General features: G+C 38.2%; 1 protein-coding gene across 9 annotated transcripts in view; it reads left to right on the top strand.

The window, feature by feature from the left end:
- Positions 1-21,760, top strand: part of TRAK1 (trafficking kinesin protein 1) — a 127,009-nt gene that overhangs the window by 94,391 nt on the left and 10,858 nt on the right. For 6 of the 9 annotated variants that reach the window (XM_085051331.1, XM_085051328.1, XM_085051327.1 and 3 more), the window contains 10 exons: positions 1,849-1,949; positions 2,752-2,860; positions 4,654-4,732; positions 5,138-5,268; positions 5,783-5,857; positions 7,051-7,188; positions 8,789-8,865; positions 10,895-11,131; positions 12,062-12,378; positions 16,664-16,993. In XM_085051331.1, the coding sequence (XP_084907457.1) occupies positions 1,849-1,949; positions 2,752-2,860; positions 4,654-4,732; positions 5,138-5,268; positions 5,783-5,857; positions 7,051-7,188; positions 8,789-8,865; positions 10,895-11,131; positions 12,062-12,378; positions 16,664-16,993 (1,594 nt within the window). The remainder of the gene's footprint in view (positions 1-1,848; positions 1,950-2,751; positions 2,861-4,653; positions 4,733-5,137; positions 5,269-5,782; positions 5,858-7,050; positions 7,189-8,788; positions 8,866-10,894; positions 11,132-12,061; positions 12,379-16,663; positions 16,994-21,760) is intronic. The other 3 variants (XM_085051330.1, XM_085051335.1, XM_085051336.1) reach the window with 1 other exon arrangement.

Below are 21,760 nucleotides of genomic sequence, written 5' to 3'. Positions count from 1 at the left end.
TACTGTAGTGAGTGTTTCAGTTTCACAGCATGATTGAGATTGGAGGTGAGGTCTGGAGGTCATCTTGTCCAAACTCTCTTCTCAAGCAGGGCCCTCTGCAGTCCACTGCCAAGGACCATGTCCAGACAGTGTTTGACTATCTCCAAGGATGGAGACCCCACAAGCTCTCTGGGCAACCTGTGCCAGTGCTCAGTCACACTCACAAAAAGTTGCACCTGATGTTTAGGAGAAAACACCCGTGCTTCAGTTTGTCCCTATGGTTTCAGGTCCTGTTCCATTAAAAGATCGGCCTTTCTGGCTGTTCACCCTCTTTTGGAGGATTGGAATGCTCGGAAAGGGCAGTAAAAATAGTATGCTCAGTCTTTTTAATTCACAGAGGAAAAACAGTAGCAAGAGCTGGAGATGATCAAGTGTCCACCCACAGACAGTATCTGAATCCTTGCTGCTTAAAGAGGCTGAGCTGTAATGTGCTGAAGGGAAGTAAATGGTTATTTTTGGTTCAGTATTTTAGCTCTTCCTGAAAAGGAGAAAGCAAGCCTCCAAAATTAATGCACAAATATTGTTTAATAGTTTTCTAAAATGTAGTTGGATGGGGGTGGTTTTTAACCCTTGCTACTTAGAACCCGTCTGAGGAGGACTTGGTGCCTTAGCACTTCTCATCATGCAGAATAGTCTTAGTTAATTAAATAACCTTGTTTGCTTCAAATTCTGCGTAATTCAATTGCTTTCTTGAATTGTGTCTGCTTTTTTGTTTGATGAAAATGGAGTTCAAATGTATGTAATTGATATTCTCTGTTTTTTTTTCTAATAAGAACTACAAAGAAAAGTGTGCTTACAATATGAAAGGCAGAAATTTAATACAAAGAAATGTGCTGTGCATTTTTGACATGGGAAGCTGCAAATTGAGGGCCGAGTCTTGCAGTGCAAGTGGAAGGAAATGGATGTGTCTGATCAGTTATGCTATGTGTAGTTATGCAAGGCAAATAAAAATTCATCTCTTGCTACTGGCATCTTAAATCAGCTGTGAGGTTGTGTAGATGCTACTCTGTAATTGGGCTTTTAACCCTCCTCTTGGTGAATGGCAATATAACAAGTAACAAAGATTACATTTGTGGAGCTCACAATTAAAGGGAATCTTAATCACTCAATTTTGATGATTTGTTCATTTTTGATGAATGTGTGTACTAAATATGAGAATCCCACAAACTACTTTACCAGAGCCAAAAAAAACCGGAAACTGACTGCAACCTCCACTTTTGGAACTGCCTCAGAACAGCAGCCTCCCACTGTGTGGTGGCATTCTGCAGCTCAACAGGCACTTGATTCCCAATTGTAACCTTTCTACACAAGCATTCCAGTAATTTCATGTAAAGTCTCTTGGAGAGGAAGAAATGTCTGCATCTGAGGTTTACATGGTCTGCATCCAAGCCAGAAGGTGACAGTCATCAAACAAAATGGATAAAAGCAATGTTTGGCTTGATGGTGCCACATTTATTTCTTGCTGTATCATTGCAATATATCCATTACTGTGCATGTGAATCTAGACTAATGCAACAGTGAATCAGTATTGCTCATCTTATAGAAGCTGAAAAAGAAACGTGTCTAAGAGCAGTGAATAATTGCATTTTTGAACTTGTAAAAGTACATTTAGTGGTTAATTTAAAAGGAACACTTTTCCTTCCTTCTAAGAAATAAAAGAAATGGTTCTGGTTTGTTTTAATCTTGGACTCATGATTTAGTGTGAAGATGATGCCTGGAGGGTGAATAACGAGCTAATTTGTGGTGGGTTTGCTTAAGAACGTGTCTGGAAAATCAGCTTACTGATCTGTGAGCTCTTTCCTTGTGTAGGTTTCCCAGTTGCGGCATGAGCTGTCCATGAAAGATGAACTGCTCCAGTTCTACACCAGTGCTGCTGAAGAAAGCGAACCGGAGTCCGTCTGTTCCACCCCGTAAGTTAATAGATCTACAACATTGAACCATCATCTGTTGGACAATTTAATAGCTTTGAAAAGTGGTAAAATTACTCCTGTATTGGCTGGAACTATAAATGGGGCTCAGACCTTGGTACAAGGCTCCAGCTGGAAGGATTTGCACTAAGCCAGCTGGCTATCCAGGTGCCAACAAGAGCCAGGAGGGGAGAGTACATAGGGAGGCTGCTGACACAGCGCTGCAACTTTCAGAGGAACTGGGTCACTGTTGAGGTGGGGCAGCCATGTGTCCCACTGACAGTAGCCCACTACACCACATACATTTGCATGATGTGCTGTGCTAGGACATTCTGCATGAGTGACCTTTGTGCTTGAAGGACCTGAAGGCACTATGGAAAAATTCCAAGCCGAGAGAAAGAAATAAAGCATGGCTTGCAGCATGGTTTCCAGGCAATTAGCTGGCTGAACAGCATTGCAGGCTCTGAGGGGCTGTCTGCCCTTGCAGAGTTATTGCTGCATTCTGATGAAACATGTGCAGCATTAATCAGGAGCTATTGGATTGCTCCCTGTAGTAAGGTGGCTTTTTTTTTCTCATAGCTTTGGCTGAATAACTTTTCCATAGCAAATGTGTGGAATAATAAATAACATTTTTACATGTTTTCTTTTAAAATTCACTGCAAATTTATTGCTGCCCAAAAGTATTGGCATGAATAAGCTGTATTTCATGGGGTTCTGATATTGAGACCTGTCTTCAGTCTGTTCTTCTGTGAGATTGGCCATAATACATGTCAAAATGAATTAAAATTGTTCCTTTTCCTACAAGGCTGAAGAGGAATGAATCTTCCTCCTCCGTCCAGAACTACTTTCATTTGGACTCTCTTCAAAAGAAACTCAAGGACCTTGAAGAGGAAAATGTTGTGCTTAGATCTGAGGTGAAATTGCTCCCTTTGTTTTGCTTGATATGGTTGTTCATTTAAATGCTAGAACACAGGTATTGGGAAGCTTGTATTAAAAGTTGAGAGTCTAATTAAGAGTAGTGTTTCACATGTAACACAGATCTCTTTTTAGTTGTTTAATCACCATCCTTTATCTTCCTGAATGAAGAAAAGGCTGAAATGTGGAAGCTACACAGAATCACAGAATTGTTTAGGCTGGAAAAGAACTCTTAGGTCATTGAGGCCAGCCTTTGACTGATCAATACCTTATTAACTAGACCAGAGCACTGACTGCCATGTCCAGTCGTTTCTTGAACACCTCCAGGGACAGTAAATCCGCTACCTCCCAGGGCAGCCCATTCCAATGTCTAATCACCCTTTCTGTGAAGAAATTCTTCCCAAATGAAGCTACATCCAAAGCAGGTTTTTGTGCACTAAGAATGTGCAGGAGCATGAGCAGATTTTGGACTCCAGGATTGCACTTGTGTGACTTGAACTGCAGATCTGAAGCTTGTAGGCTGGCATAGTCTCTCTGATACCAGTTCAGTGTTTGTCAAAATAATAATTGCTAGCCTAAATTTGCATTTGCATTGCATTGCATTGCATTTGCACATTCCTTCATTTTGTGTTTCAAGTCAGACAGTTAATATTTTAAATTGAATTTGTTTCTTCTCTTTTATTCCTGATAATATTCTCTTTGTTTCACAGATGACACAGTTTTAAAAAGTTTAATAATTGAATAGGAAGTGAATAATTTTATGTTTCAATCCAACTTTTAAACCTTGGGAGCATGTTACCACTTTGCCAACATGTAGCAGAGTACAGCAGAAGAGATACTTTTGCTCTAAGAACAAATGTATGGAAACTGTTATTACCATTTTCTACTGCAAATGCAGAGCCCGTTGTAAACAGGTAGTGCCACACCTTTGCACAAGACACTCAGTCATGGAGGCTGCTGTACTCTTAACTGAGAAGTTGCACAGGGAAGATGAGCAATAGAGGGTCTGAGAATAATGAAGGTGGGGTTAGAACTGAGAGAGTGTCAGGAGCTGCTAGGAAACCCCACGTAGCCCTGCCTTCCCATCCAGGGAGCTGCAGTCTGTGCCAGCAAGGCATAGGATGAAGCCAAATGTGAAACCTGTGAGCTGTGCAGTTCTCTACAGATGCAGTCTGTGAGTGTCTGTGAGTGCCCCCAGCACTGGGAACAGATTACAGACCCACTGAGGTGGTGCCAGACAGAACCAGCTGGCTGTAGCCATGCTGCTCTTGGCACTCCCAGAGTCACAGTGGAAAAGACAAAGCAGAGAAGGAGGTAGCACTAAGGTTTTCTGTGGGATGTATGGTATGGTTACAGTGCCAGAACTTTTCAAATAGTATCTGCATGTTTTTTAAATACTCAAATTTCAGTTATTTAAACCAAGCATTTATTTAGTTTTTGATGATACCTAGCTTTGCTTAGGTGACTAGATCAAGTTCTGCATGGTAATCTTTTGTATGTCCAAGCCTGGGTTTTTTTTTAACTTTTAGTGCACAATACAGAAGTGACATCTAGTGGGGATATGGTGATAATGATTTAAGTTTCTCCATACAATAATGTTTCTGCTGAACATTCACCTGGCCTCTTTTTCCAGAACATGTGGGAGGACAGGCAAAAACAGTAGTTTCTCACTGTCTTCCTGAAGGAGTTGATTAGAATAGCTTGTCTTTCTGAAGCAGATGGAAGTGCAACAACAGACTGGCAAAGAACAAATGTGCTAATGTAGCATATTTGATGTGGATTTCTTGAACAGGCCTGTCAGCTGAAGACTGAAACAATTACTTATGAAGAGAAAGAACAACAACTTGTCAATGACTGTGTAAAAGAGCTAAGTATGTCCCTACTTCTTTATACTTCTTGAGTTAGTTCAGTAAAAAAAAAAAAAAAACCAGATCAGTCGGTTTTGTTTTTCTGTGGTACATATTTTCCTTTTATAAATGGTTATGAGGAAAAAATTTCTGGCTGAAATTTCACAGCAGAAAATGCTGGCTTAAAGCTAAACCTTTCTCATTTAAAAATAGTTTTGCATTTAAAATGTTATGGGAAACTTCAATCTCCTTTGCAGCATGAGCATTTGATGTCTTTCTCATTTTGTGTCCTACTGTGTTTTTAAAAATACCTGACTTTGTATTGGGTGTAGGATTCTGCTGAAGCAAGTGATGTTCCAAAAGAACATCTTTATGCTTACTTTTCTGATTTTGGGTTTTTAATGTTAATTGTAATCACTTATCTTAAAGGGGATGCAAACATCCAGATTGCCAATATCTCTGAAGAGTTAGCAAAGAAAACTGAAGATGCTGCCCGGCAGCAAGAAGAAATCACTCATCTTCTCTCTCAGATAGTCGATCTGCAGAAAAAAGCAAAAGCTGTAAGCAATCCAGTTGAGAGACTGTTGTTGTTATTTGCTACTAATGTAACTGGAGGACAGGTTAAAATCCTCTCTGTACTAGAGCCTGAAGGAAATTTTCTACCCGGCTCATGTGGATGAACTTGCTTGGTGTTTAATATCTAGCATACTTGACTAGAAAGCATCAAATTATTAAAAGATGTATATATGATTTTTCAAATGCAATAGTTACAATTATTTTAAATTTTCGGTGTAAAATTCTGCTCTGAGTGGTGTCAGTAAGAGACATGAATGTCAGTGCAAGTATTTCAGTGGGCACATACTTGTTTGGAGGTTCATTTAGCAAGGTGCATTCTGGTGGTGCTTGTTCTGGTGTTAACATTTTAGATGTTTTTAAGCTAATGTGTAGATTAATATTGCTACAGAGGAGATGTGGTAAAAGTTTGAATGTTCCTACTTACCCATAGTACAAGGTACAAATATCATCACAGGACAAAACATTGCAGTATTTCTAACATTTTTTGGCATATTTTAGTGTGCAGTTGAAAATGAGGAACTTGTCCAGCATCTGGGGGCAGCTAAAGATGCACAGAGACAGCTCACAGCAGAGGTGAGTACATTACTTAGCAATACAATAATTTAGTAGCAGGGCAGTGACCATTCACTTTGCCATGAGAGGTTTAATCTGAGCTGGATCAGAAGTATTAAATAGCTTTGCCGGTGCATATGGAATGAAGGAACCTTTATGTTCTTAGTAGAGTTCAAAACCTTTTCCTTCCTATTCTCTCCTCTTTGAACTGACACAATTTTTGAAACACAGAGGCTTGTGGGCTGTATAGGAGCCCCTTTAGAGGTTGACTTCTCTAGGTTGGTAATTTCACCCTGACTAGTGAGATAACACAGAAGAGCTAATTTGTGCTCTGTTTATTCAGAGAATAAACACAAGGCAGTCCAGTATTGCTGGTTGTCTTATGGGTGCTATATTCACATGAAAAAAATGGACAACATAGAATGAATAGAGCTTGATCCCTTTAGGGTGTGTCTTGTACTTGGACTACTTGGTGTTGAAGGTGGAGATGTCCAGAGATGCTTTTTGTGCTGGTGGACAAAAATTGAGCTCCATTGCAATAAGCTTCTCCGTTGCTTTCTTAGGAAAGAAAATGAACAGGATCTCTTTTTCTAAGCCAAATAGCTGATTTTTATTAAACTTGTAGGGATATGGTGTTTCAGACTTCTGCCCTTTTGCCAAACTTAGTTGAAGTGGCTGATGAACCCAAAAACTGTGAGGGTACACAGGCATCTTTAGACAGTGATTACATAAGATAGGTTTTTTGAGAAATCTAAAAATAAGGCACGGTCTTCAGCTGTTGAAAGCTGTATGTATATATGTATGTGTGCAAGAAAGTCCTGGTTTTAAAATTCCTAAGTCCCTTGGAACACGGTGAAATGTCTTGTCCTCAGCCCATGGTGTTTGCCACTGTGGTCATCAGGGCAGTGATTAGGCACTAAACCTGATCAGACTAAAGATACTTTTTCAGCTCTGTATCTTCTCCTTGACAGTGGCCTCATGTAGATACGTAGGGAAGGAAATGAAGCAAACAGTTCCTTCCGCATCATGACCTTTCCCACCTGTCTTCTCATTACTAATCACTGTCATTAATGATTTTTCAGGGATACTCACTTTTTGGAGATGTGAGTATTCTCCCTACACTATTACTGCTTACCAGCATTAAAAGAATTTGCAGGATTTTTATGCTAGTAGTGCACTCCATAAGGTCTTGGATTGTTTTCTCTGTGTTACAGTTGCGAGAGCTGGAAGACAAGTATGCAGAGTGCATGGAAATGCTTCATGAGGCTCAAGAAGAGCTGAAAAACCTTAGGAACAAGACAATGCCAAATGCTATATCACGTCGGTACCACTCCCTTGGTCTCTTCCCTATGGTAAGCAGATTTAAGAAAAAAATGTGCACACTCCAAGCAAAGGAAGTGTATTTGCATCTGACTTATAGCTTCAGGGACAGGATGCTAGGCCAGGCATAAGCATGGGTGAAATGTGTATTTGTATGGTGTTAAAGGATACCTGAGTGATCAGTTTTACATACCTGGTTCTGAAACAGTGGTGCTGTGCAGCTCCTTGGCTTTGCTGTTGTATTATATACAACCTGCAGCCAGCTGTGCTTACCCTGTAAGCACAGGTATCACAGGTAGCATTAATAGGTTGTTACACAGTTCTGTACATCTTTGTGAAGCATCTCCGGTTCTGTGGTGGCTCATCTTCATTAGGAGAGTCCTGTTTTTCTTCAGTGTCTTTGGAGATATAATTTCCTAATAACATAACAGTGTTTTCAGACACAACATCTTTCTCATAATTTATGATATTCATTCTAGTTCTTCAGTACTTGAACAGGGTTAAACATACCTTTTTGTTCTATGGTGACTGAAAATTCAATGGTTCATTAAAAGAATATTAGTTGCTAATCTGCATTATGGCAACAAATTCTGGAAGTTTCACTAATGTTATCAACTTTGTTTGCTTGATTTCATGTGATTATGACATTTTAAAGCTCAGGGAATATGCAGTACCCTTAATGAAATGAGAAAAAATGAGTGGATAAGAATGTGTCCAGTGACTTGCGCTGCTTGCCTGTGTATCTGTAGGGTAGTTAGATTACTTCTGAAGGCAATGGTATCAGTGGCTCCTTTTGAAATACATTAATGTAATCATGCAGCAAAATCTGGTCTGCCTTGTCTTGTCTTACTGCTGAGGAAGAACACATTTTATTTGTGCTCGCAAGAAGTAAACTGCCAACAGAGGCTTCGCTTGCCTTTTTGTGTTCCCTTCTGAGACTGAACACAGGCCAAATTAAAGTGCAGATGTTCAACAATACAAGTTGTGCTTGCACAAATACAATTGAAAGCTGTGAAAGTATGCTTCTGCTGAGATAGGTTTATGTGTTTTGTGTGAAAATGATTTTCAAATGTTGAATCATGGGACAAAAGGTCATTTAGGTTTGTTAATGTTTGTGACTTAGACCCTACACCCAGCAGTAAAACTTAGTGGCCAGCCACAGAAAACTGATGGCCTGTTGCCTCTAACCTTACGGGGAAGTATATAGTGCTTTATGCCAAGAACCATGACATTTTTGTGGATGGGTGGATAATGTTGTGAGTTCTATGTCTGTTTTAAATGAAAACATACCAAGCAAAACTTTGTACATGAAAGGTGAGTGTTACTGAGTATGGAATTCAGTCTGGGAAGCTGGGTGATGTTGTTGCCTACAATGTTTCTTTAAGGTTCTTTGGCAGATATTGTGTATCATCAGATGGTACATACTCTAGGAAAACGAAGCTGAGCTATATTTTGTCAGTACCTTAAATATCTAAATTAGTTTTCCAGTAATTTTTCATTTTTAGACCTTTCTTTTTTTCCTAGAAGAACTCTTTATTTCTTACTATTTTGTATAACTAATTTATTATTTTCTCTCATGCAAACCTATTAATACTATGGTATTTGTTTCTCTTTTGTGCTTTTTTTTAACAGGATTCTTTGGCAGCAGAGATAGAAGGGTCAATGAGGAAAGAACTACATTTAGATGAACCCGACTCTCCTGACTTGGCGTACGACTGAAAAAATTGGCTTCTTATTGATTGGTTATATCTGAAGTTAATTGTTATTTGATGAGAAAGGAAAAAACAGGAAATAGTTGATCTAGAGATTTAAAAAGAAATATTTCTGACCGAGTATGAGTGATAGAGAGAAAGGAAAATAATTTTTCTAGTTATTGGGGTGTTTTTATTTTCTGCTAATGCTGCCATAAGAAAACAGGTGTATATATAGGCTTTGCCTTGTCTTAAAAACTTTTTTCCTCATTGGTGAGTGCTGAGAATGAGAAAAGGCTTGTTTTCTTGTGTGTTACCATGCTGGGTTTCTTCAGTTACCAGTTAGGAAAGGAGTTAGTGGGTTTTCTCATGGTGAGTTTTATAACATAAGTTACTGGGTAACTATTGATTTAATCCAGTTTTTAGAGGGAGAACATCAGGACAGGAAGGGATTTGGAATGATTGGGTACTTAGTGTGGTGCCCATTATGCCTGTGCTAAAGTTCTCTTGAATTAAACAAGAGAGTAGTTTGAAACAAGTTAAGTGCTTGCGACAGCCCAAAAGCTATAGATAGATACAGCTTGGCAGAAATGGCCTCACTGATGCCAGTTGCACGTGTACTCCAATAGGTTTATCTCACAGATTTGTACAAAGCATGGATTGTTTAATTTGAAATAAGTTAATCCAGTTTACAGGGTCTTTTACAGAAACAGAGTTCACAAAACAGGACATACAGGAAAGGTACAGTAGGCACCTCCCAGGAAGCTTCTAATTGCATTTACAAAATGCTTGATGCATACATTGACCTTCTCTGAGCATGAGCCAAGAACTGTAAATGAGGCTTTGACAGAGTGAAGTGTTGATTAGAAAAATGTAAGGTCAGAAAGACATGAGCCTCCTCAAACCCCATAGGATCCTTTCAATATAATCTAACTTAAGACTAAGTTCAACTTCTTTAGAATGTCTTGTACTTACTTTGCCTGTACCAGAGGAGGATACTTTTTTTTGGTTGCATGACTTGTCTTGGTTTTATTTATTTGTGCAGTGGTAGTAGCTGCAAACTCCATGGGACTGTTTATTGATAAATGCTCTTGGATTCAGACTCTTAAAGATACACAGCTATAGATGTCGAGCCTCCACACAAAGGGTGCAGCTGTTGAGTGCTCATGGACAGGAGGAAAGAAATTTGAATGACATTAAATAGCCCAAGGCATGTTGTCACTGTTACTACCTGGCAATGTTACCTTTCAGCTAGAAGTAATGTGCCATTCCTGTGTTCAGCCATCGTTGAACTGTAAAACAAAGCAGCAGTGGCACTTTTGTAGCATGATGTAATGTAATTTTATTTTGTCAAGAAATTTCTGCTGAAGTGTCTTCTGATGTCAGTCTTGAAGCACTTGAACAGTGTTTGTTATGGTATGAGGACAATGGTGATAAAGAATGAACTGTAGAAGTGGGTCAAAAATTAGGTTTCCAGCCTTGACAGCTTCTCTCTCAACTCTTGGTCCATTACATTTCTGGGATTCTCTTTTCTTTTTTTTTAAAGTACTATTTAAGGGGATTGGAAATTGGTTTCAAAGAGAAAAGATACAAGACTTGCTTGCATGGAGATACTCAGGAGAGTAAATTCAAATTCTCTTTTAAAATAGATTAGCCAGTTTATAGTTAAGAATTGAATGGAGGTAAATTCTGTTTTCTAAAAACTCATTTTTACATAATGGCTTTATGGCACTTTTAGCTGATGTCCTGAAATGCTCTTTCACTTATTTTATTAATATTTGAAAGGGTCCATGCACATCATTGTCAAATGTTCTGTCAGAAATATTATAGGGTGATGGAAGAATTATGTTGATGGATTGAATGTAATGGCCAGACTGTAGCTAAATTGGGACCCTATGCATACTACTTTACAGAACTAGTCGTACAACCAAGATGATTGGTGGAACTGTGAATAGGAAGGGCTGTTAATAAGCTGTTGCCTGTTTCTCTGTTCCTTTTCATGGTAAGAAGTTATTGTGTGATTATTAACTGTGTGTATGTCTTACAGTCATCAGAAGCGGGTCTTCGAGACGGTGAGAAATGTCAATCAAGTTGTCAAGCAGAGATCCATGACTCCATCACCAATGAATATCCCAGGCTCTAACCAGTCCTCTGCAATGAACTCAGTAATTTCTAGCTGTGTCAGCACTCCACGTTCCAGTTTCTATGGGGGAGACATCTCTAACATTATGATAGACAACAAGACCAATAGCATCATCTTAGAGACAGAGTCCTCAGACAATGGGTCAGTACCGTAGCGCTGGAATTTGCTTTCGCTTTATTTCTGGCATAAAGGCAAAGCATTTCTCTTTTCCTCCTTTTGTCTTATGTAGTGCAGTTAACACAGTGGCATACATCTTCAAAATTTATTTTGTGCTTACAGTTTTTGAGCGCTCAAGTTTATTTAAAAAGGAAAGCTTTTAGAAAGTACTGTGTATCAATCAGTGTCTGCAACTCAGACCTGTTCTGAGATGCAGCATCACCAGATGATGTAGAACCACTCTTTGTTTTTGTGGGTCAACACTTTAAAAGAATTATATTTTTACCATTTTACATAAATGCCAAGTTCTGATCCCAGCTGCAGTTATAGTTAACTTTTTTGATTGTAAAATTAAAGTGTGCATCTGTAGGTTACCCAGTATGAAAACTTGTGAGTGAAACCAATCAGAACTTTGCTTCCTAGCTACTTGTCTCTTCTCCCAGTACAGCTCCACACTATGCTGTGTATACTTTTCAGTAAAAACAGGTTAATACCTCAAAACAATGTATGTTTGTCACTCTAATATACTCTTGTGACTCACTGTGGTGTTCTTACAGCATTGGCCCTTTAACATGAGGGCTGCTTACTTGAGTTTGTGTTACTGTAAGAGACACACAACAAGTAGACATCTCTCATCTCTTTGTAGGAGGAAGCTCTTAAGTAAAGTGCAGGTTTCCAATCAGGAGTTTCCAGGCAGGAGCTAGGGTTCAAAACTTGTTTAGTGTGCAAGAGAAACAAAAGACTGGTGTTTGCCTTTGAGCTCTCCAGATGAGTAGCAAGTTGTTCCCAGACATAGTAATTTAAAGGTATTGGTGAACGTCTCAAAACAGTCACATGGAAATTTTAAGTATTTCTAAGAATGTTTTTTCCCCTCCCCTCTTTTTTTTTTTTTCTGTGTCCCTCTTTATGTTTTAGAAATGAAGACAGGATGAAGAAGCCTGGAACTCCAGGGACTCCAGGCTCCAGTGACCTAGAGACTGCCCTTCGTAGGCTCTCCCTCAGGCGGGAGAATTACCTCTCAGAGCGCAAGTTCTTTGAAGAAGAGCAGGAAAGGAAGTTGCGGGAACTGGCAGAAAAGGGAGAGCTCCACAGTGGTTCCGTTACCCCCACAGAGAGCATCATGTCACTGGGAACTCACTCCAGATTTTCAGAATTCACTGGATATTCAGGAATGTCTATCAGCAGTCGCTCCTACCTGCCAGAAAAGCTTCAGATTGTGAAACCACTAGAAGGTGATAACAAAGGGCCTCGGCCTTTATCTGTTGTTCTTAGTGACTCTTTGTGGTCTCTTATCCATCACCAGAAAGCAGGAAATCTTTGCAATACATATTCTTTTTACTTTAGAGACAGTAATCCACGCTGTTGGTTTGAGATCTTCTAACTACTTTATTTTTCCACAAGCCTTAAAAGTGTTAGGAAACAATTCCAGCCAAGGCAGTAAAATAAATATTACAGGCCACGTGTCCATATCAGCATCACAGTTTTACATCCAACCTAAATGTTACCATTTCATAATTGGAAAAGGAAGGTGGATAAGTATATGAAATCTAAACAACAAGAGTTCTGTAAATTAGTATTTGGAAAGGCCTTTACCTATTTCAATTAGTCCGGTTGGTCTAGTAAGATTGTTTTAGTGATTAAAAATGATCTCTGGACTTTAATGGGCTGTTTGAGTGGTCACACATGAATTGCTATGGCTTTGTGTTTCATGTGTGAAATAGGTGGGGTTTTTTAAAGTCAGATTTTCTTCACATATTGTCGCAGGAAAAGGCAGGATAGAGATAGATGGTAGTCAGGGCTAGAGCTGTATTTCAAAGTTCATTTCAATAGACTGTTTAAAAAAAGCTGTCAAAGCACATATAGTATAGTCTGCCTGGCTTTCTTCAGTTCTTTCAGGCTGTAGGTGGAAGTTAAGTCAATTCCTTCAGGTTTTAAACCAAATGAAGTTTTCCTGTAGTACTTCACAGATACACTGGCTGACATCATTAGGCTTTGGCTTCTCTCTCTCTCTCTTTTCCTTTAACAGAACTCTCATACTACATTGCATTGTGTGTGTTTTAATTGCAGAAGTTCCTTTTTTTCATCTTTTTAGAGCAAGTTTATTTCATCTATAAGGAGCATATAGCATGACATGTACTCAGAAGCAAAAATAAGCATTCTTATCTTCTGAAGAAAGTGATGTACTATATCTACCTATTCAAATGAAACTATAGCCATAGCACATAAACCCATACTGTCTAGCAGATTTTAATAGTTTGTTTCCATGTCTGCTTTTAAATGGTCATAAAAGTTCTTGTACCACATGGGGGAAAGGATGATCCTGCTTTGTTTCAGTTTCTGGTTGCTACCACTGTAATAGATTTCTGTCACCATCCCATTATATCTGCTTTTGTCTTCCAATAAACTCTTAAAGTCTTTATCATCTTTCTATCTGTCTGGTTTTTTTTTCCCTGGTTTTGTTCAGTGTTCTCACTAGGTCATTTCTCTCTTGAAATTATTGCACCTTTTAAAGTACTTCTCATGTTTAGTTTTAGATCTTATTTGTAGCATGTTTGTGTCTGCCTGTTTCATAAGTTTTGTGTTTGTTAACTTTTAGTAACTTTTATTAACTTAATCAACTTTAACATTATCTTTATGATTTTGTTTTTCACTTCGGCTTAGTTTCTTTTCAGACTGTTTTTCATGGGACTTAAATGTTTTTTTCAACTTCATGGATGCATTCACACTACTGGAGCAAAATAGTTTGCTGTACCTGCAGACTGTTAGAAGTAGTTGTGCCTTTGGTTTGATTACTGTTTTGGGTGCTCATGTCATAAAACAGAAGAAATAAAAATTAGTTCTATAACTAATTTATTATAGGTTAATGACTTCTGCTCCTTTAAAGCAGTCTTTTAAATCCCACAGAAAAAAAAGGTGTCAGAAACATTAAGAAATTAGTCTTCTTTTGCACCTTCAAAAAAACAACACATGCTTTCTTTTAGTCAAACAGAAGGATTGCTTGATGTGACTTAGTTACAGTTATAGTCCAGTGGAAATTTTTTGTTTCTTTTGGTTTCTTTTAACTATGCACGTGTAACTTGTTGTCTCATAAACATGAAATAGTACTACCTGTGTCCTGTATGAAAACTGAAAATTTGGACTGATTATGTCTTCACCCACTTTACTGCAATTGTGGGAGCAACACACTGTGAATTTCTAAGCTTTCTCCGATCCTCAAAGAGAGATCCTATGTGCAATCATGCAGAGATGTCAGTAATGTAGGAAAAAATTCACTCCATTCATATACTTATTTTGTTCTTATATTCCTTCTTACTTCAGTGGCAGTCTCACTGTTACACAGTAATTCCCTCATGCCAACTTTTTCTACTAGCATAATTTACAAAACCATCTACTAGACCCCTGGGACTGAATGTAGACCAAAGAAAGTGTTGCATTTCCTTCTTCTTTTGACTTTTGCAGCTCTATCTTTTTTCTTTTTATTGGGGGTTTGCAACTGTTGGATTCCTTTGTACATTTGTGTTCATTTTCTGTATGGGAAATAAAATCTCTGTTACACACATTTTATGAGATCAGGATTAGGCTCAGATATGCTCCTGTTTGTGATGGAGCTAAGCCATTTTGATTTCTGCAGTTTCAACAGAAATGTTAAAGCTCAACATGCAGATATTTTGGTAAATATCTTTCCTATGGAAAGATATGAGATATATATTATATAACAATGAAATGTTTACATTCTGCAGAGTTTATTTCAAGTATAAGTTTTGGTGAGCCTTAAGGTGGAAAAGATTACATCTTCAGAAGCTAGTATGTAGATGTTAATTACCTTTTTATACTTGCATGCAGTGCAGAAAAAAAATTTTGATTTCCTTTGGTCTTTTAATTCTTGGAGTAGAGTCTGACAGACTAAGTAGAGTCCTTAACCTCTACTCCTAGGTTAGGGCTTGACAATATCTGCCACCTTTTCACATTCTGAGGTATTTCTTTTATAGAGAAGTAAAAAAAATTTGGTCTTCGTGACAATTCAGAAGTAAATATAAATTGTAAGGATATCTCTTTTCTCATTTTGGGGTTGTAATAGTTTCTACTTCTTGAGCCTTGAGGCTGCCAATTTTCCTTAATCCCTCTAGACTTATGTTAAATAAAAGCAAAAAAATAGGTAGGGTCATTAGCCAAAGTAATCTAGCAGGTCTATTTATTCTGAGCTAAAAAATTACAGATCTTAAAAAGTGAGATGGGCTTAATTAAAATGCCACCCACTGTTCCCAGTCATTTTAGAGAAAGAGTTTTTCCCTGTTCACTTCCTATTTGCAGTAAGCTTCCTTAAATGCAATAGACAAAGTGACAATTTTTCTCATTCCATAGAATTTTTCTCAGATTGAAAAGGTATATGAGAGACACCCCTTCTCTAGTTATTACAGTTGCTTAGGCTGTGCAATGAATTGAACATTTTTGTTCATTGAATATGGGTGAGACATTAGTATGCCAGCTTGCTGAATGAGTGGGTATTCTCCTTTGCAGAGAGGGGACAGGAACAAGACTGCAGAAACTGCTCTGATTTGAGCTGGCAGAGGTGAAAATAAAGAAGTTTTGTTTGCATCATAGGACATGTGTGTTTTTAAGTCACGTATTTCAACACAGTAGTGCTGATGGGCACACAGGAAAATGAAAGCTCTTGCAAGCAGTGTTTAATTGCTACTTGAGGAATTAGACACATTCTCCCCTGATTTCACTGGCCCATCTCAGTGTATATACGAGATTTTCCTGATGCATTGCTGTTTCTGACTGTCTCCTATTAAACACTGAATATTGAATACTTTTCTCTGTAAAATGCACCTCCTTTCTCAAAACATTTCTCTGCCAAGGATGAAGCTACAGGTACAGTAGCATTAGTTTTGTAGTAGTTGAATTCCTGTAGCACAAGGTCCACACAGGTATTTAGGTTTGATGTATAGTTCAGAATTGTGTATCTGCTTACACATGCCTGAAGCTGATGGGGTTTGCTAACATATGGTACAAAGCTAAAATTGCTGTGCAATCTGTGTGACTACTGTCCTCCCGTTAGCCACTGGTATTAAATTCTGGCATGTTTCCAGCACCTTAGTGTGAGCTTAATGTGGGAATATGTGGTATATGGTACTCTTAGAGCTTTCTGTGATGGTGCTCAGATCAACAGTTAAATCTATATTCTTTCTACTCCTGCTTAATCCTGCGAATTGAAGTGGGTGAGAATATTTACAGGGAGGGGATGTGCATGTGCACAAGTGTGCTGCTTCTCACCACCAGGCTTTGCCTAAGCGCTAAGTGATCCATTTATTTCACACTGGTGTGGAAATGCTGAAGCCTAGGTGAAGCAGTTTTGTGCTGTAGCGTGTCTCCCTAGAAACATTAAACCCAGAAACATTAAAGGTTTGGAGCTCCCAAACCTTTGGTCTTCTGGATAAATGAAATGGGACTTCGTCTTTTATGTCCCAGATTGATTACTAATTCATTTTGGTTGTCTTTCTGTTCCCTTTCAAGGTTCTGCCACTTTGCACCACTGGCAGCAGCTGGCTCAGCCTCACCTGGGTGGGATCCTGGACCCGAGGCCTGGGGTTGTCACTAAGGGCTTCAGGAACCTAGACCTTGACCTGGATGAAGTGTACTGCCTTAATGACTATGAGGAAGATGAGACAGGTGACATTTCTTACAAGGGCCTAACTACCTCGACGCCAGTTCAGCACACAGAGACCTCAGGTGAGAGGTCACAAGCACAAGTGACTGTTTCAGAGAACAAGAATAACCCCCGCCAATCTCAGGCTTTCACAGAGGAGATGCAGGAGTCCGCGACTGACGATGATGAGGGGTCTGGTGAGGGAAACTCATTAAGTCCAGTAAAACTGACATCTTTACAGGATTTTGATTACTGGGCCATTCTCACATCTCTTCAGAACAGCATCCATAATATTGCTTTGTGTGTAGCATCTGCACGATAGTGCGTGCAGTGGTTAGAACGTAACCATTCTAACATTGGCTCAAAAATCGTTTCTTTAATCTTTCGATTTGTTTTTCAGTAACAGCATCTGTGGTCAATATTTTACTCTATTTTGATAAGAGAAGGCTGCTAAAAGAAAGTGGTTCATTCACAAACATTTGTGTGGCACATACTCAACTTGTGTGTGTATTTAGTGCACGCTGTTAAGTGTATGTAATGTACAGATTCATATATTTTGTATTACTGTAGTGCAGATACTCTTCTGACTGTTCATAAGAGGTGATGCCATGTTTTAGATTTTTGTACTTTGGGAAAAAACAAGGACAAAATGATTGGCAAATGGTGCATCTGCCTTGCCTTTGCTGAAACAAATAGAGTGCCTTGAAAATCACCAAAGAAATTCTGGAAGTTTAAATCACTTACCTCAGGTACAGTTACCTGTTTTTAAAGTCCTTTTGAGATAAAGAATTAAGGGTATTTTTTTATGCAGTGACTAATAACATTTCCCTTATTCTTTCTCCACCACATTATTAAATCTTGTCCTTCCTATTTATACTGTATTAAGACATAAACATTAAGCGACACAGTACTGCATGAGTTACTAGATACTTTGAACTGACATTAGCAGTCTATTATTGCACAAGATTGTGTATTCTCAAGACTACAGATATGTTTTGAGTTTGTGTAGTTTCTTTGTTGTTCTTGGGATTTGGGGGTTTTTGTTTTAATAAGCTGTATAGTCTTAATTAAGATTTGCCTCTGGTAAAGAATTATATTTAGTCCAGAATCAGAAAATTGCCAGAAATCCTTTGGTTTTCCACTTGTTGTTTGTATAACTACTTTAAATGAAGATACTTCCTTCCCTCTCCTTTTTCTGAGATAAATCGTAATTTAATATTTGGCTGGTCTTTGGAAGATTAGATTGTCTCAGGGCTAAACAATAGTATTTCTGTTATTGTCGTGACATGCAGAGTATCTTCAGCTCTTACTGCAATGCCAGTTTAGTGCTTTCAGCTATTGAATTTAAGCTACTTTCTAGAGTCAGTTGTATTAAGGTTAAACGTTGAATCATAGAATCATTAAGGTTGGAAAAGACCTCTAAGATCATTGAGTCCAGGCATTAACTGCCAAGTCCACCACTAATCCATGTCCCCAAGTGCCACATCTACAGATTTTTAAATACCTCCAGGGGTAGTGACCCAACCACTTCCCTGGGCAGCCTGTTACAGTGGTTCAACATCCAAACGCTTCAACTTCCCTTTCCATTGGCAAAAGTTGTCCTTGTTCTATGAGATCCCAGAAATAATGTTCATATGATTTTTTAATATTAATATGAAAATAAATAATGCCTCTTCAGGCAGTTGTGTACCATTTAGTATATTATTCAGCTTTTTATCATTTTGAAGAGTCTGAGTAACAACAGCAAGAAAAGCTGGAGATATGAGAAACATGGGCTGAAATAATCAAAGACTGAAATAACTGGCAATTTTAGGCTCTAGGGAATAAAACAATCAACAAAAGATGTTATTAATTTTAAAATTTGTTGCTGTGGAGAGGAAGGGAACAAGCAGTTCTTCATGTACTCTGAGTACAGTAGATGTGCAAGAAAACGTTGCTTGGGTTACGTTTTGAAGAATTTTCTAATTTTAAGAGTATTCAACACAGAACATGTCAAAAAAGTAGAAGATTCATTGTCATGGGCTAACCATAGGTAAAGCTATAGTTTAGTTCTTTGTTTTGGGGTTTTTTTTAAAGAACAGATTAGTAAAATGTTTCTGGGTAATAATTTGGAAGAGTTCTTTCTTTAGAGTAGAGCAATAAATGTAGGCCTGCTCTGTGGTTACAGACTAGCAAGAAAGTCTAGTATTTCGTTCCATTTTCTGTCTCCGTTACTATTTGAGTATAGGTCACTGTTTATTAACAGGTTATTTGCTGGTTACTGCTGACTTCTGTGAAAAGTCTGCCTCAGACAGGGTTTTTAAGTGAATTCCCTGCCTGGTGAACTGACAAAGTAGATAAAATCAATGGAATTGCTCTAGCAATCGTATTTTACCTTGTATTGTTTGCTGAGTAATTTTAATACATTACAGAAATAAATTGGTCAAAATGAATAACTTTTTAGAATGAGCAAGTGTGCTGAAAACTTTAATTTTGCATTCTTTTGCCTTCTTTCAAATTGTTCAGTTGCTTAGGATTTAGGAGAATCCATGAGCTACCATATCATTATTGGTTGTGTTGCTCAAATGAAGTAAAGACACTGTATCTGCTTTTGTTTGAAGCAATTTGTAAGGCATTATGCAAGGAGATGATTGTGGATTTTTTGAGAGTAGGCACTTACTAATGGAACAGTACTTCTTAGGATCCACAATCTGCCAGCAAGAATACCTTTTGGGAGAAGAAGGTTCATGCTTAGCTTATGAATTTATTTTGTATTTAAATATTGTGCAGCCATTGCTTCTCATAGCTTCTCCTCAGCATTTTTTGTCCTAGGTTTCTGTGTAAGAAATGCAAGGCAGGTAGAAGTGTGTATGGACATGTGGCACCTTAGAGCCCATCAGGAGTACAAGGTTACAGCATCGTTTCTTGCATGATTCCAAGGCAGGTTACAGTTGGCAGCATACAGAGTAAACTCTTCCTAGAGAACGTGGAAGTAAGATAAAAAGGGAAGGAGAGAAATACCTTGCACACAGTGTCTAGCAATAGTGCCTTTGCTTGTAATCTGAGATAGGTTCCTTGTGGAAAAATCCAATTCAAGAGGTTTGTAAAAGCCAGAAAGTATCTACTTACAGTTGCAGTTGGCAGGCTGTAAAGTGTGCCAGTCTAGAGATATGGTCTTCCAGTCTCAGGCCAAAAGTTCTTTAGTAATACAGTGCCTACAAGGACTTTCCCAGGAGGTGTAAGTCATCTTAGTCTGTTGGGCAGCTTTCTGCTTCAACTGATTGTATGCTCTGAGGTTTGTATCTTGCCTTTTTTGCACTGGAGATGTTCTCTGGCACAGTACTTGCAAGCCCTGTTCTTACTGCCATTTTGTGTGTGCAGAGTGCTGCTCAGGATGAGCCCAAGAGCTCATTTTAACATCCAGTCTCGGGAGAGCAAACATTGCTGGTGCCAAAAATACCTTGTAGCCAAAATAAATGTATTCAGAACAAATTATCAGTTGTTTCTTGTGATAGAGTCAGAAATCACTCTGACTAAATAAGAAAAAGTTCTATTCCTTGAGTTTTCCTTGTCCCTGTGTTGAAACCTGTAGCACCCATTGATATATAAAATAGCTTCCTCACCATAAATGCATATTCTATCCCAATTATGGCACTAAACATTTCAGGAGAAGTTAACACACGTGTCTTATGGTCTGCAGCTGGTCTGTTGGAGCCACATGCCATGTGGGGGTAAAGTTAATTTTATGGAGGATTGTAAATTCCAAAGTTGCAGTCGTAGCCTAATACCCAGGAATAGGCTGAGATTTGTGTATCACTTGTGTAGACTCTCCAGCGTAATTGGAATTGTAAAGAAGTTACAGGACACAGTGTTCTTAAAATCATCTGGGACAAGTAGTTTTTGCAGCACAAATTTTTAGTAACCTCAATATATTTTCTTTTGTGAAAGAAACTAGTATATTATAAAACTGTACAGAATCTGTTTTGGAGAGAGGGGTTGTTGGGGTTGTTTTTTTGTTTGGTTTGTTGTGGTTTTTTTAATTCACTGCCTCTCATGTTTCCCTTAAAGAAACAAATAAAACACCAGCCACTCAAAGCACTTAATAATGAATTAATATGAATGTTCTAATTTTGAAGTTGGAAGGGCTACACTTGATGCAGTGTGTGCTTAATTGCCTGCTAGTATTGGGTGCATAAACTGGTCTTTCAGTACTTGTGTTTGTTAGTTCCACTGATTGATTGCTCTGAATAGACATGTGCACAGCATTATGGGATCAGCACTCTTGTACTTCATGTTTACACCTTAACCATGACATAGAGGGCTTTCCAAATAGATGCCTAATATCACAAAACCACATAATGAATGTCTTATGTTTGAGTTGTTTTTAGCAGGATTACGATACATGCTTCTAAAAAGTTACCATTGTACAGAAAAGCAATAAATTTTGTAACTCTTCTTAGAACTAAGGTATTGATGCATATTTAAATATATTTTATTTTCAAATGGCATGAGTATTTCACAGTAATTATTTCTTTAAGAAAAGTCTGTCAGCAATTGCTGTCTGTGCTGTTAAAATACTTAAATTTTAATTTGGGGATCCTAACCTGCATAAACTCATGTTCAAGCCACATTAAGTACTTCGAAGTCTTTTTACATCTGAGTTCCATGGTTATATACCTATGAGGAAGTGACCCTGTCCAAAGAATACCTGTCTTTGTTCAGTTTTTCCTCTCTTGCTCTTTCCAAAGGCAAAACAAATGAAAAGTTTGGAAAAGCAGGTATTCAGAGAATAATTTCGTTGTTTAAGAAACATAACAAAAGCAACACTTCTGCTACAGACTTATGAATACTTGGATGTTTTGAGTATTCACAGTTACACCTTTAGGAGAGCACCATGCTCACGTTTTACAGCTGTTTTTTTTATTACCTATCTCCTTTTTGTGGTAGTGGTTCACCCAGGCATCAGCTGCAGCCTGCTCTATAAT

This window comes from Lichenostomus cassidix, chromosome 2 (assembly GCF_008360975.1).
Source record: "Lichenostomus cassidix isolate B80296 chromosome 2, HeHo_3.0, whole genome shotgun sequence".
Classification (NCBI taxonomy): domain Eukaryota; kingdom Metazoa; phylum Chordata; class Aves; order Passeriformes; family Meliphagidae; genus Lichenostomus; species Lichenostomus cassidix.
This window is presented reverse-complemented; position numbering and strand designations above follow the sequence as displayed.